At 32.9% G+C, this 12,887-nt stretch overlaps 1 protein-coding gene across 11 annotated transcripts in view; it reads right to left on the bottom strand.

Moving 5' to 3' along the window:
* Positions 1-12,887, bottom strand: part of LOC143246400 (E3 ubiquitin-protein ligase HECW2-like) — a 72,858-nt gene that overhangs the window by 19,215 nt on the left and 40,756 nt on the right. For all 11 annotated transcript variants that reach the window (XM_076493035.1, XM_076493042.1, XM_076493040.1 and 8 more), the window contains 4 exons: positions 10,069-11,764; positions 7,839-7,981; positions 5,779-5,923; positions 1,760-1,940 (listed from right to left, as the gene is read on the bottom strand). In XM_076493035.1, coding sequence (XP_076349150.1) covers positions 1,760-1,940; positions 5,779-5,923; positions 7,839-7,981; positions 10,069-11,764 — 2,165 coding nt within the window. The remainder of the gene's footprint in view (positions 1-1,759; positions 1,941-5,778; positions 5,924-7,838; positions 7,982-10,068; positions 11,765-12,887) is intronic.

Genomic DNA, 12,887 nt, shown 5'->3' with positions numbered 1-12,887 from the left:
ACGTAAAATAAGTACAAACATCACATTCCTTATGAAGCATTATTGTACATTAAAAAACACCACTATCCACAAAATGGGTATAACTGTTGTGCTGGTTTTAGAGCAAAGCCACGTTTGGCTATCTGCTGTGTCAACCTCAGAAATTGAACCTTGGATTTTAGAGTTTCATGTGGACTAATCTTACTGTTACTGGAAGTTGAAAACAATCCATGAATTATTTGATATATACATGCACATTTCAAATTCTTGAACTAAACAAGGTCATTAGAAGAAGCCACTCTCTGAACAATTGTGCTAATAAAAATATTTTGTATATGCAAGTATATATTAGCACTTTATTAAATAAATATTTTTATTACTTGAGAATAAACATTTTGTTGCTAAACACAGTTTATTTTTGTATGTATATTTTTCAATTAATTCATTAAATCTTTCAGTTTCTTTTTAAAAGTGAAAAATCCAATTTTTTTTTCAAGTACTAATTACTTGGATAAAGAAAAAAGAAACAATAAAGTTACTTAAACAAGCAAATTTGATTTTGTTGGTCACTTTCATTTTCAGAGAAGACAGTTTAGTACCTCAAGAAAAAAAAACATCCTTCAAAGAATCAAGCAAAATATCAAATGCCTAAAAATGGAGTTAGAGTAAATAACCCAGACAGAAAATCCTAAGTAACATAATACTTATTATATGTGAAATACTCACATAACATCAGATTAAACAATCAATATATTATCACACTTAAGACCCTGATGTCTGAGCTACAGTTTATGGACTAACCACAAGAGATGGATAGTTGTTTCAATTACTTCTACTGAAATTCATTATACTTCATAAGTAAGATGTTCCAAGACCAATGCTGCCCATGAAACTATTTCATTGATCACTGATTGTGCTCAATGTGATTCTGATGACTACATACTATCATCCAACATTACACATTCCAATATAAAAATAATCAGAGATTGGTCAATGTTAGGTCATATATAGTGATAAACTTTCTGTAAACACTTCATGGATGTCAGCTTTCAAAACGATTTTTAAGCAAAACAATGGTAAAAGCACCCACTGCAGCTGCACCAAGTGACTTGACAAGGAAGTGTACGAATAATGTTGTGGTGATCAAGTTTCTTCAGTCTTTCATACAAGCAACTGTTGATTTTGAAATATGATTGGAAGCTTATTTGTTATGTGAACCAGAAGACATGCCTAACTTCTTCACTTTTGAGTCACTGGGATTTCTTTCATAACTATAACTTTCACTTTGCAGACAAGAACATTGCTATGAACTGGCTTGGGTGTGGTCTTAGAACTGTTTTAAACACTTTTTAAGTAAGTTTCCTTCACTTCCATGGAGAATCCTGAAGGCTCCCTTTAGGAAATGTTGTATCATTTGGCTTAACACTGCTTAACAATCAGTACAGGCAATGATTTATTTTTCAATCCAAACATATGCTGAGGAATGGTCATGTATTTACAAGTCACAAATATAGGTGCTACAACTCATTACTACTGCAGCATACAATAGAATTACAATATATAAACAAGAGAGTATGTTATAAAGTAAAACAAACATTACCATTTTGAAAATACATCTACTACTATACAAACACTATTGAGATACTAGAAGCTGATTACTATCTGGGCTAAGAATGCCATCTACCATTTAAGAATGGGCAACATTAAGCTCCATCAACCAGTAATAATGGATTATACCATCATTTACAAATCATTACTGCAAAAAGGATTATCAACTCACATCATTCGTATGAAGGACATTGAAAAAATCAGATCTAGAAACAAATCGCACAGCTGGTGAATTAAGTAACTGAGCTCGCCTGTTGCTAACATTGCTTGAAGAAGACACCGGTGCAGATGATGATGAACCAGAAGTACTATTATGTACACGGGATGTTATGGTTCTCCTAATGCTTTGATATCTGTGATATAAATACACAAAAACTATTATTATAAATATCATAGCTAACATAATTTAAAATTATGCTGAAAATTAAATCTAGAATCACATTAAAACAAATTATGCACTGCATACATCACAAAGTTTTACACAAATTATTTTTCAAAACAAGAACAAATGCAAGAAGAGAAATAATAAAACTTGTAAAAACATGATTGCTTGTGGTGTTTCTTCATTCTAACAAATGCAACAAAAAATCTACCATTCTCAGTTCAATAAAAATATCCGACAGATAAGTAACAGATATCTTAACTGCTTGTTTTTATCCTAATAGAATTAAAAATACTAGCATTCTTAATGAACAGTAGCAGACTTTTAGTATAACTTCAAGTTACAAATGGCTGATGTGGAATAATATTTTAATCATATATTTTCGACCTTTATATGAATTTCTGTTCAATGGCTATGTTTTTACTATCATTCTACTATTAACAAGATTTTCTACTCTTAAAAAGTACCTCAATATTTTAGTGCACCTGCAGAATTAGTTTACTTGATACTAGTGTAAGTTTTATTTTGATATTCTGAACATTCCTCTGAGTATAACTTTTCATCAACACCAAATCCAAATCCTTTGTGTTCAGAATTTCTCTTATTCATGACGTTAACAACATTAAGTTGCTTTATTTTATTTATGTCACTGAAGTTATATTTATGTTTCACTCGTATGTTCACCAAATTTTAAATTTTAGAAAAATCTATGTGATCTATTGCTAATAACTTATATACAACTAAAAACTTAATGTACAATGGTGTATTTAAAAAGTTTTAATTTCACATTGATAATGTGATAAATATTTTTGTATTTATGATTGGTTTGTTGGCATTTTTAGTGCAAAGCAACTTGGCTATATATGCCTAACAACCAATAAAAATGTAAAAGTAAAATTATATAAAATGTAAAAATAAATCAAGTTAAAAACTAAATGTCCAAGAGACAGATAAAAGAGTCAAATAGAATTTAAAAGACCAATGGCTTGTAAAAATGTACCAACACAATTAAGTTGGATAGTGTCACAGTCAATGATACTATCCAATTTCAGGAGTAAACCTACAGAAACAACATCTCTAAAATGGTGCCACCACTCATGGTTGTAATGATGGCACAACAGTAAAAGAGGGCTGTTGTGACTCAAATGTCACAAAGGCCACACTCTGGTGGATCAGCCAGATAAAAGAAAGTGATGAGTTAAAAAACTGGGATAAATGCATAGCCTAGGTAAGACAACTTCCTCCTTCTGATCCTTAAGAGCAAGGTTTATTCTGGGAAAGCTTGTTATAATGTTGCTCACTCCAAGTCAACTGCCAATTGGTATGAAGCTGAGCCTTGAATATAGGGCCATAATCCATGTAGGGGAAAGGCATAGCTGTTATAGCAACAGAGCATAAGGACTTAGCTGTGGCATCATCTAGCTCATTCCAGCAAATAATTACCCTGATCTTCTTCCCAAGAGATGGCAGAGAGGACACAGAGGATATAGTGTCCTTGTACACTTGAAATGTAGCTGCTTGATGCGAGGAATAAAAGTATGCTTGTGGCTAAAGACAGGCCCAAGAACTTTGCCTCAAGGACCACAGGAAGAACATCACTGAGATGAAGCTTGGTATCAGGATTTAGACTCCATTGGTGGCAAAAATGCATGCAAATGGTTTTGGGGGAAAAAAAAGTAAAACTGTTTACTGTGGTCCACTTCAACAAGCAATTGAGGGCAGTCTGAAGCTGCCTCTCAATAAATCTCATACTCAATGACTGATATGACATGTGCAAGTTGTTGACACAGAGCCCATTTGCAACAGGAGTAGAAAGTTGTGTAGTGATAGCACTGATCTTGATACTTAAAAATGCGACACTCAAGACACAGCCCTGAGGGACCCGAAGTTCCTGCGTGAAAGAATGGAAAAGAGTCAAACCCATATGGACTTGAAATTGCTTGTTGAGAAAAAATTACAAATAAAAATGGGCAAATGGCAATAAAACCAATATGAGTGGAGGTCTCACAAAATGCTGTATCTCCATGTAGTTTCACAAGTCTTTTCAAAATGGAAGAAAACAGAAATGAAATATTCTTTTTTGAGAAAATTTTACCTGATCGATGTTTTAAATCAAATAAAGTGATTCACAGTGGAGTACAGTCAACAGAACCAACATTAGGTAGGTGAGAAGAGGTTGTTTAATTCAAGGAACCAAAGATGAACATTAAAAATCCTCCTTAAGATCTTATAAGAGACAGACAGTGAAAGCAACTGGATGATATTTGGGATGAATCTTGGAATTCTTCCCCAGCTTAGAAAAAGGTATGACAATAGCCTTGCTCCAAGCTTTGGGAAAAACATTCTCCTGTCAGATCTGGTTTAAAACAACCAGAAGAACAAAATAAGCAGAAAAGAGATGGCACAGCATTTCTCACTGAACATCATGAAGTCTGACCAATATACTGTTAGATACATAAAAGGAAAGTTTGAGTTCCACCAGTGAAAGGTGGTGATTATAATCATACAGACAACTGGCTTGAAATGAAAAAGGCAACTGATCTGCCTGAGACTTGATGGCCAAGAAAGCAGGGAAAGAGACAGAAGTGCTGAAGAGGTAAGCAAAGTTCTCATTAAGAATATTGGCAATGCCCTCTAAGTAAGTAACTTCCTGACTACTGGAGAGCAAGATGGAAAGCATACCTCCTACTGACATTCCAAATCTTGTACCATATGACTAGGAACTTGTGGTAGAAGAGATGCTAGTTTTACACTTAATTCCTTTTGGCTTTGGTATCCCAGGCCCATTTCTAAGCCTTCTATATCTGCTGGAGACTACCATGGGAAACATGTCAAGATTTTAGATAGAGAATGAACAGCTGCTTGAACAATGCAATCACTTACTGGTTCCATGCAGTCATTAATAAATGATAGACAAATGCCCACAGGATTGATTTCTGAGAGAGAGAGAGAGTCAGTCAGCCTGGTCCAAATTCCACAGTGGTATTCAAGTTGGGTGGCACTGTGGATCTCTGACTTAGAAATTTTCTTCAAATCCCTTTCAGTGATTACTGCTTAGAAGGAATTCAAAGTAACATGTAGAGTAACTTCAAAAGGTATATTCTCAATGGCTTTTGAATTCAGGAGAAGTTTACTGTGTGATGGTGTGGATTTTTTCACCAGAATATCCCAAGAATGTAGCTTTTTGATGGACTTTGGAGAGCCAGCTAGCCCTTCCAATCCATTTTGAATAAAAGAAGGGAGACATTTACCATTAAGATTTGTCCAACAAAGAAAACATTATGATAAAACAAATAACAGGTGCATAATGAGGCAGAGATTGCTGTTCAGTTTTCTAGGTATGGTCACTTACCTATGAGTTGTTTTTTTTATTTTTATTATGATTTGGGGATCCATAATATGAGGAAAAAGATTCAGTTCTCACTTACCCCACCCACCATGGAGTGCGAAGAGAAGAGCACTACAATGTCAAATATGGACATTGCAGCAATGCCAGGGTTTCCTAAGCACTATACCCAAACACCACCATCAGAGATAATGTTCACAACATTTGTTGAGAGCACCAAACATTGGTATTCAGTAGACCCTAGCCCAACAGGTAAAGATGATTGACCCTAGAGGAACTACCCATCTAGAGGAATTCAAGGCTAAAGTGGTGTCTATAAATTACTCTAGTCTATAAATGTAACAAATATTTAACATATCCAGTTTAAAAGACATAACAAGTATTTTAACCTTCTCTTTTACTCATTTTATATTTAGAATGTCTGTAACTGACCTTGATATTTATCATCACAGTTTTAACTTACCTACGATCTAGCTGCTGCCGCTGAAGCTCATTTGTAGCGCCTGTTGAAGGCTGTTGGGAACCTGTAGGTCGGTTCCAGGTTGTAGTACGATTTGAATGATCAATATAAAAGATTCTTCCATGGGTGTCAATGCGAGCCTCCCAATCTGCAGGAAAAAGGTATTTAATGCATTTTACTGAAAAAAGGAATTCAATACAATAATGGTTTTTGATGCAATAACCTCATTAATTGAAAGCCATCAGCATTAAATAAAAAATGTCTTATTGCAAAGGTGGTGTTGGAAATACAAAATTGCCCAAGTATTATTTAGTTTACTTAGTGAATTAATATTTAATGATTATATAGTTTTCGTAATAAGAGTGTTGAAATTAATTTTAAAGGCAACAGTTATGACAAATTTTGTTTCGTAACTCGGGAAGAGTCATATGTTGTAAATTAATACCACATTACTTGAACCTTCTGTATTTTTCTCATTGCCTTAACCATAAAATCTCATAGTTTCTAGAAAGTTCCAGACTCCTCCTTGGGCAATATATCTATTTAGATGACTAAGGAAAGCAAGTTAAATGAGAGATAATTAGACAGATCTACACGGATAATTATAAGTAGCAGTTTAGCTTCACAGGCAATTTCTGAAGAAATTAAAGTAAGTTAGTACAGAAATAAGTTAGTAAAAGTAATTAGACTAAGTGACTGTCAGTCTGGCCATAACTGGTTGTTTATAAAGTTATAGATTCAGTTCGTATTGTACCAATAGACAAAAAATAATACTTTGTCTTGTCAAATAATGTTCTAAAGTAATTGAGCCCATTTATGTACATTTTGACACAAAAAAATAAAAAAACAATTATTTAAATTTCTGGATATAAATGTGGCAACTCATGGGGTAATGCAGGTGAATTTATTGCAAACTGTGTAGTAAGAAACAGTACAAAAAATAATTTGTTTTCTCAATTTAGTTCTGAAGTAACTGAATCAGACTGTATAGACTTTTAACAATAGAATAATTATTTAAAGTTTTTGATAGAACTGTGACACCTTGGAGTGTAAGGCATTTTTGTACACAGTTGACTTATTTTGCATATATTATTTGAAAACAGGTGGATTGTGTCCTATCTGTTTACTGGTCAAATTTATCACAAACATGTCACAGACACCTACTGTGAACAATTTGGCCTCCTAAAACCTGGCAGGTGATGACAACAAAATTAAATTCAATGTAGCACAAACATCCACTACAGGTTGGATGCTGTAAGAACATTACTAAACTTACACAAAATTCCTCAATTAGATTTTCTGCATACAAAACGTCTGATTATAATGATGTAACATGTACTGAATGTGTTATGAAACAATTACCAAACTCTAAAAAAGAAAGATAACACTGCACAACAAAGTTTTTGCTTCTTCAACATTGTTGGGTGTTCCTTATAGATTTTTGGCTGCTGATCACAAAAATCACATCTACATCTGCCCATCATGTACCATTTCATCAAAATCTTCAGTTTCACCAGGACATTGCTACAATGGAAAAACAATATCAGGGCAACTGGAATCCATCAATGCTTGCTGACTACTAATGGACACTGCAATGTGATGCACCGGACATTGAATACAAACGAAAATCAGGAGCAAAACAATTTTGATTATGTTGAACTTAATAACGTATTAAAAACATAAATGCAATTAAATATGTTATTGCCAGTAAACAGTTAACTGTCTATTTCTCAGAATTCCTACACGATGAAGCAAAACCAAAACTATATTTGTGCATACCCACCAGGTACCTGTCACAATCAGCAAAAACATTTCAGGAAGCAAAACTTTTCAAACAAATTGTTGTGCAGTGTAATTGTAAAAAAGTATAATAGAACATAAGGTGCTTACACTTTATCTTCTTTTATTGTAATTATATAATGACCATTCTTACAGTTTATATCTGAAATAAATTTTACACTTACAATGAACTAATAGTTCATTATGTCTTATGTAACACATTTTAAAAACCTTAGTCTATGTCACCATGGACATCATCTGCTATCTCAAAAAATCTAACTTACTCTGTGGAAGAGGTTCTTCCAGTTCAATTCTTTGGTAACGGATAGTTCTTTCTGGGATTGATGGTAGTCTTGTGGATGGTGGATGGTTACCCACTTGCAATCGAGATCCATCAACAGTGCTTGATGCTAATCTCAAAAGTTGGCTGAATGCAAAATACAAAAACTGAGAACCTATAACTTAATTAAAAGTAATTATGTATGAAAATTTACAACTGAAGATAACAATAAAAAGTTGTACATTCTTTTTGTTATTAGGTACAACTTAAAATAAAACTAAAATCAAGTCATGTCAACTCATATGATTACAGTTTTGCTTTGATATAAAATTACTACCAGTTGAATAATATTTCAATAGAATAGTATACTATATAACAAAATAAGATTACTAAATGCTACTGAAATAATGTGTAATAATGAGGAAATGGTGGATGTCAACATACATTTTAAACTAAAAAATATTGAAATGTTCCTGATTTTTGTTTAATTTTTTGGAAAAGTGTCAGAGGATACACAAAGTGCAACAAAACATTTTTCACAAAGCAAATCTCAATATTAGCAGGAGCACTTCCACCTCTGTGAGGCTGATTAGCCAATATTAACCCTGCAATATCACACTTAACATGTGACATGCTATTGATGATACTGATAAGTTATAATTCTAATTCCATGGACTAAAATAAAACAAAACTTATAATCATTATATTTTCATATAAAGTTAGCAAGAATGTGTTACAAGGGTACATGATATTTCTGAATCTACTGTGTGAATGCCAAATATGCTTCTAAGTACCACCCCTATCAGTATTTTGAGAATAATTTATGGAGACCCTTCATAATGTTATTTAAAAATGGTAGGAAAAAAAAGTTTAGTTTTGAGGTTTAAAAATTCAGAATTAACTTTTGCAATCCCTTGTTAAATGGTACACACAGTTTTTATGTAAAAAAATTAATTTATGTAATGAAAAGTTAAAAAATTCTTAAACTTTCAGTATCATAAGACACATCATCACTGGAATTTTTAAAATAACAAGCAACTTGATTACAGAATATGCATTATTCAAGTCAAATGGAAAACCCCCCCACTTAGCATATAGATATGTACACACAATCACCGACTTAAAGTTTATATTACCAATTTTTCAAATATAACAATCAATTTATTTTCTTAACAATCCATACAAATTTTCAATAATATTAAACTTAATTATGCAGTACCTCGATATACTGATGTGATTAAGCTTACAGGGAAAATAAACCTACATATGATATCAGTGCCATTGACATTATATAGAGATTAAAATGTTAATCAGAACTAAACAAAATTAATGATCTGATTGGCTCTTAAGCTTAAAAAAGCATAATTCTTCACTAGTTGTATTTAACTTGCCTTACACTACATCATAATGAAGGTGTAATTTAAATACTAGTATTAAAGTTAATACTAATTTATAAGTAATTTATTTTTTATCCATATTAAATAAACTTTCAATCAGAATTCACTACTTTTCTCAAGCACCTTAAATTAAAAATATTTAGAGACTACATTCATACACTAAGCTATTTCAAAACAAAATTTTCTATTTAACTGAAACTAAAACTGAACTATCAGCACCTAACCTTGAGTTAAATTGTCAATGTGAATCCTGGTATTTACTTTAATCATTACTATTCTATGTACTTTAAAATGCCTTATGTTTCTAATTTCCTTTATAAACATCAAGAAAATATTGATTTATTAAAACCACTAAAGGAAATGGCTAACAAGTGGCAAACTTACTAGAACTTGATAATTTACTCAAACATAAAGTAATAATAAAAACTAAATTATAAGCTCATTTACACTTTCTACTTTAACTATTTTTTTATGTTTTATTATATTTTATTTTACAAGTGTTTCAGATTATGTTAAAAAATACAGGAAAAAATTAAACACATACTCTCAACAATACTCCATGAATACATTTAGCTGATAAAACAACAAGGAAGATAAGAATAAGCAACAATACTATATAAAAAAAGACTTAAAATTATTAATAACAGTAAAATGCCTTATACCTGTTTTAAATATAAGAAAAGAAAACACTTATGCTTCTATTTCAATGAAGATTTAGTAATAAAATTGTTTTTTTAATCTAAGGACACAACCACATTACATAGATCTTCAAAAAATCCTACCTTGTAGTTGAATGCAAGGACATAACTACATTATATGGGTCTTCAAATATCCTACCTTGTAGTTGAACTTCTTGGTTCCCACAGTGGATGGTTAACATCAATTGTTGCATGAAGTCTTGGATGAGGGTGGTAAGTAGGAGTAGGAGAACACTGAAGTAATAGTTGGCATGCATCAGATGGCTCTATAGTTCCACTCACAGGAGCTGTTGTGGAACTTATCTCACTATTGTTCTGTTCAGCTTGATCAGTCTCTACACTTTCCTCACATTCTACTACAGAAGTTCTTTCTTGAGCTCCTGTAGAAAGTTCTTCTGTTACTTGTTCATCATTATTTGTTGGTTCACTATTATGTTCAAATCCCTGATCCATAAACTGATCATCTGCTTCACATGGACTAGTAAGAGCATCTTCTGTTTCTGGACTACCTGCTGTCTCTGTATCAGTTGAGGCTGAATTACACACGTATTCCTCTGGGTAGTCAACTGTATCTTCATTCTCACCACCCCCAGACCAGGAGGTCTCAGAATCAGATACATTAGTGCTTGGGCCACCCACAGAACCATCAGTATTGACTTCATCATGATCACTACCACTGATAGCCTGTGAGGGACTTGCAGAACCTGTAGGTGAAGTCATTGTACCACAAAATTCATCAAAATCTCCTATATAAAGTTCTTGTGTATCTATCCTCTCATTAACAATTAGATCCTCTGAGTTTACTGTAGCATTTGGCACATCATTTGAAACAACAATTCCTGATGCATCATCTAATTCAGATTCATTTTCTTCTGTACTTTCTGGTAAGGCATTGTTGTCATTCTCCAGAGAAGACACCCTTTCTTGAACAGGGTCAAGCTCAGGTGTAGCTAGTGGTGCAGTTTGGTTGATTAGTGAAATGGAAGTTATTGGAGTGATAGTATCCACTGGGCACTGTTCTTCTTCCTCTGAAGAGTCTTCTGAATGAAGTGATGGTGATACTGGAAGTATTGAAGGTCGAGAGGCCCCTGGCTCCCGCTGAGGTGGAGGTGGAGGATTTGTATTGTCATCATCAAAAGACATTACAGAAGTTGAGGGAGGAATACTTTCTAGACTTTCATCAGATTCCAGGCTGTGTGTTAGTCCTTCTTCTGTGCTTGATAAACCATTCTGCTCATCTGTATCAACTATTTCTAGAAGAAAGCTGTCTTCAGGACAAATATGCCTAGCTTCTGATAACAAAGGTCGACCAATATCATCATTACTTCCACCATCTTGACTATCAGTAGGGTTTAGAGCTTTCATACGCTCCAGAGGTTTATGTCCATGGTGTTTCCTAGTTTTTTGTTTGGGTGGCAATGGTGGGGGAATATCTGGAGGCTTAGTTAAAATCAGAGCATCAGCTGCTAGTGTTTCTGTCACACTTTGTAATACATACTCTGGGTTTGTAAAGGCTACTACAGTGTTTACATTGGCAGCAACAGCTTCATTACCACACACAGTTGAGGCACTACTTACAAATGGTTGAGAAGATACAGAATTAACAGGTTTTTGTGCTACTGTGGGGACTGACTCTGTTTGAAACACTGGTTCTAATAAATTCTGGCCTAAAGGAGGCTGAGGAATATTTCCATTGGGAACTGAAGTGGCCCTAGTAGCTTTGTGAGGAGGTTGATGAACTGGGGTGGAAGGAAGAGAATTTCCTTCTTGTCCAATAGGAAGATCTGACATGTATATAGGATTATGAACCTGTCTCACGTGAGTCCACAAATCAACTGTAATAGTAGAGTGATGAATTAGTTTTCTGTAAGTCTTGCAATTACCACAAAATATTAAGAATGTTACATATTTTATGGTGAAAATTTAAATATTTACACTATACTAAATAGCATGAATACAATATTATTAATTTAAAGTTTTTAATTTACTTTAAGACTAAAAGGCCCTTATATAGCACAATAAAATTCAAATATTTTGATTACAATGTAATTCAGTTTTGAACAGTATTCTTAAGTTCTAAAAGATACGTCAATTAAAATTTATTTACTGTACACAGTCCTCTATACTAATTTTATTCTTTAAACGTTTTTTAAGTTTTTCACAAAAGGAAAAAATGTCACCAGTAGGCCTAAACGATACTGAAATATTAAAGTATCTAATGAGGTGTGCTGGTCTTTTAAGTCATAACACTTAACACATCACAAATCCAATATCCTTTCATATCAGCATAGTATAGGTTGTTTTCATAATATTCTTTTAAGTACAAATAAAATGAAACATAATTTACAAAATCAACAAAGATAATTTATTTATTACATAAACATGAGTTGTTTTTGTTGTTGTTGTATTATATATATATATTTAAGTGCAAAGCTATGCAAGGGGCTATCTGTGCTATGCTCACTACAGGTACCAAACTTTTATTTGTTTGCATTGTAAGCCCTCAACCATTTCACAGTTTTTGTGTGTTTGTCAGTGAGGATAAAGCTTCACAATAGGCTACCTGAGCTGCACACTGCAGGTACAAAAAACTAAATTTTAAGCATTCTAAGTCTTTGTACTTGTTGCTAATCCTGGAGGAAGGACTATATGTAATAATGTATTAACTAAATACCTGAATGTTAAAGGCACAAAGCTCAGTTGTTTATAAATGCAGAATATACTAGGAAATTACATGTAAGATTAATGAAGTTTATAAAAATAGTAAACTACACAAATAACATATTACTTATAGTCATAAGCTGGCCACAGGAATTAACCTGATTGGTATGTGATGAATGTATACAAGGCATTTGCTTTAAATATGAAAGCCTAAAAACAAATGCTTATCATAATAATCAGAACTTGTATTATTATTATTCTGTTTTTATGGTGTAATATTAATTGTAGAACAATATA

Source organism: Tachypleus tridentatus, chromosome 3 (genome assembly GCF_004210375.1).
Source record: "Tachypleus tridentatus isolate NWPU-2018 chromosome 3, ASM421037v1, whole genome shotgun sequence".
NCBI classification, from domain to species: domain Eukaryota; kingdom Metazoa; phylum Arthropoda; class Merostomata; order Xiphosura; family Limulidae; genus Tachypleus; species Tachypleus tridentatus.
This window is presented reverse-complemented; position numbering and strand designations above follow the sequence as displayed.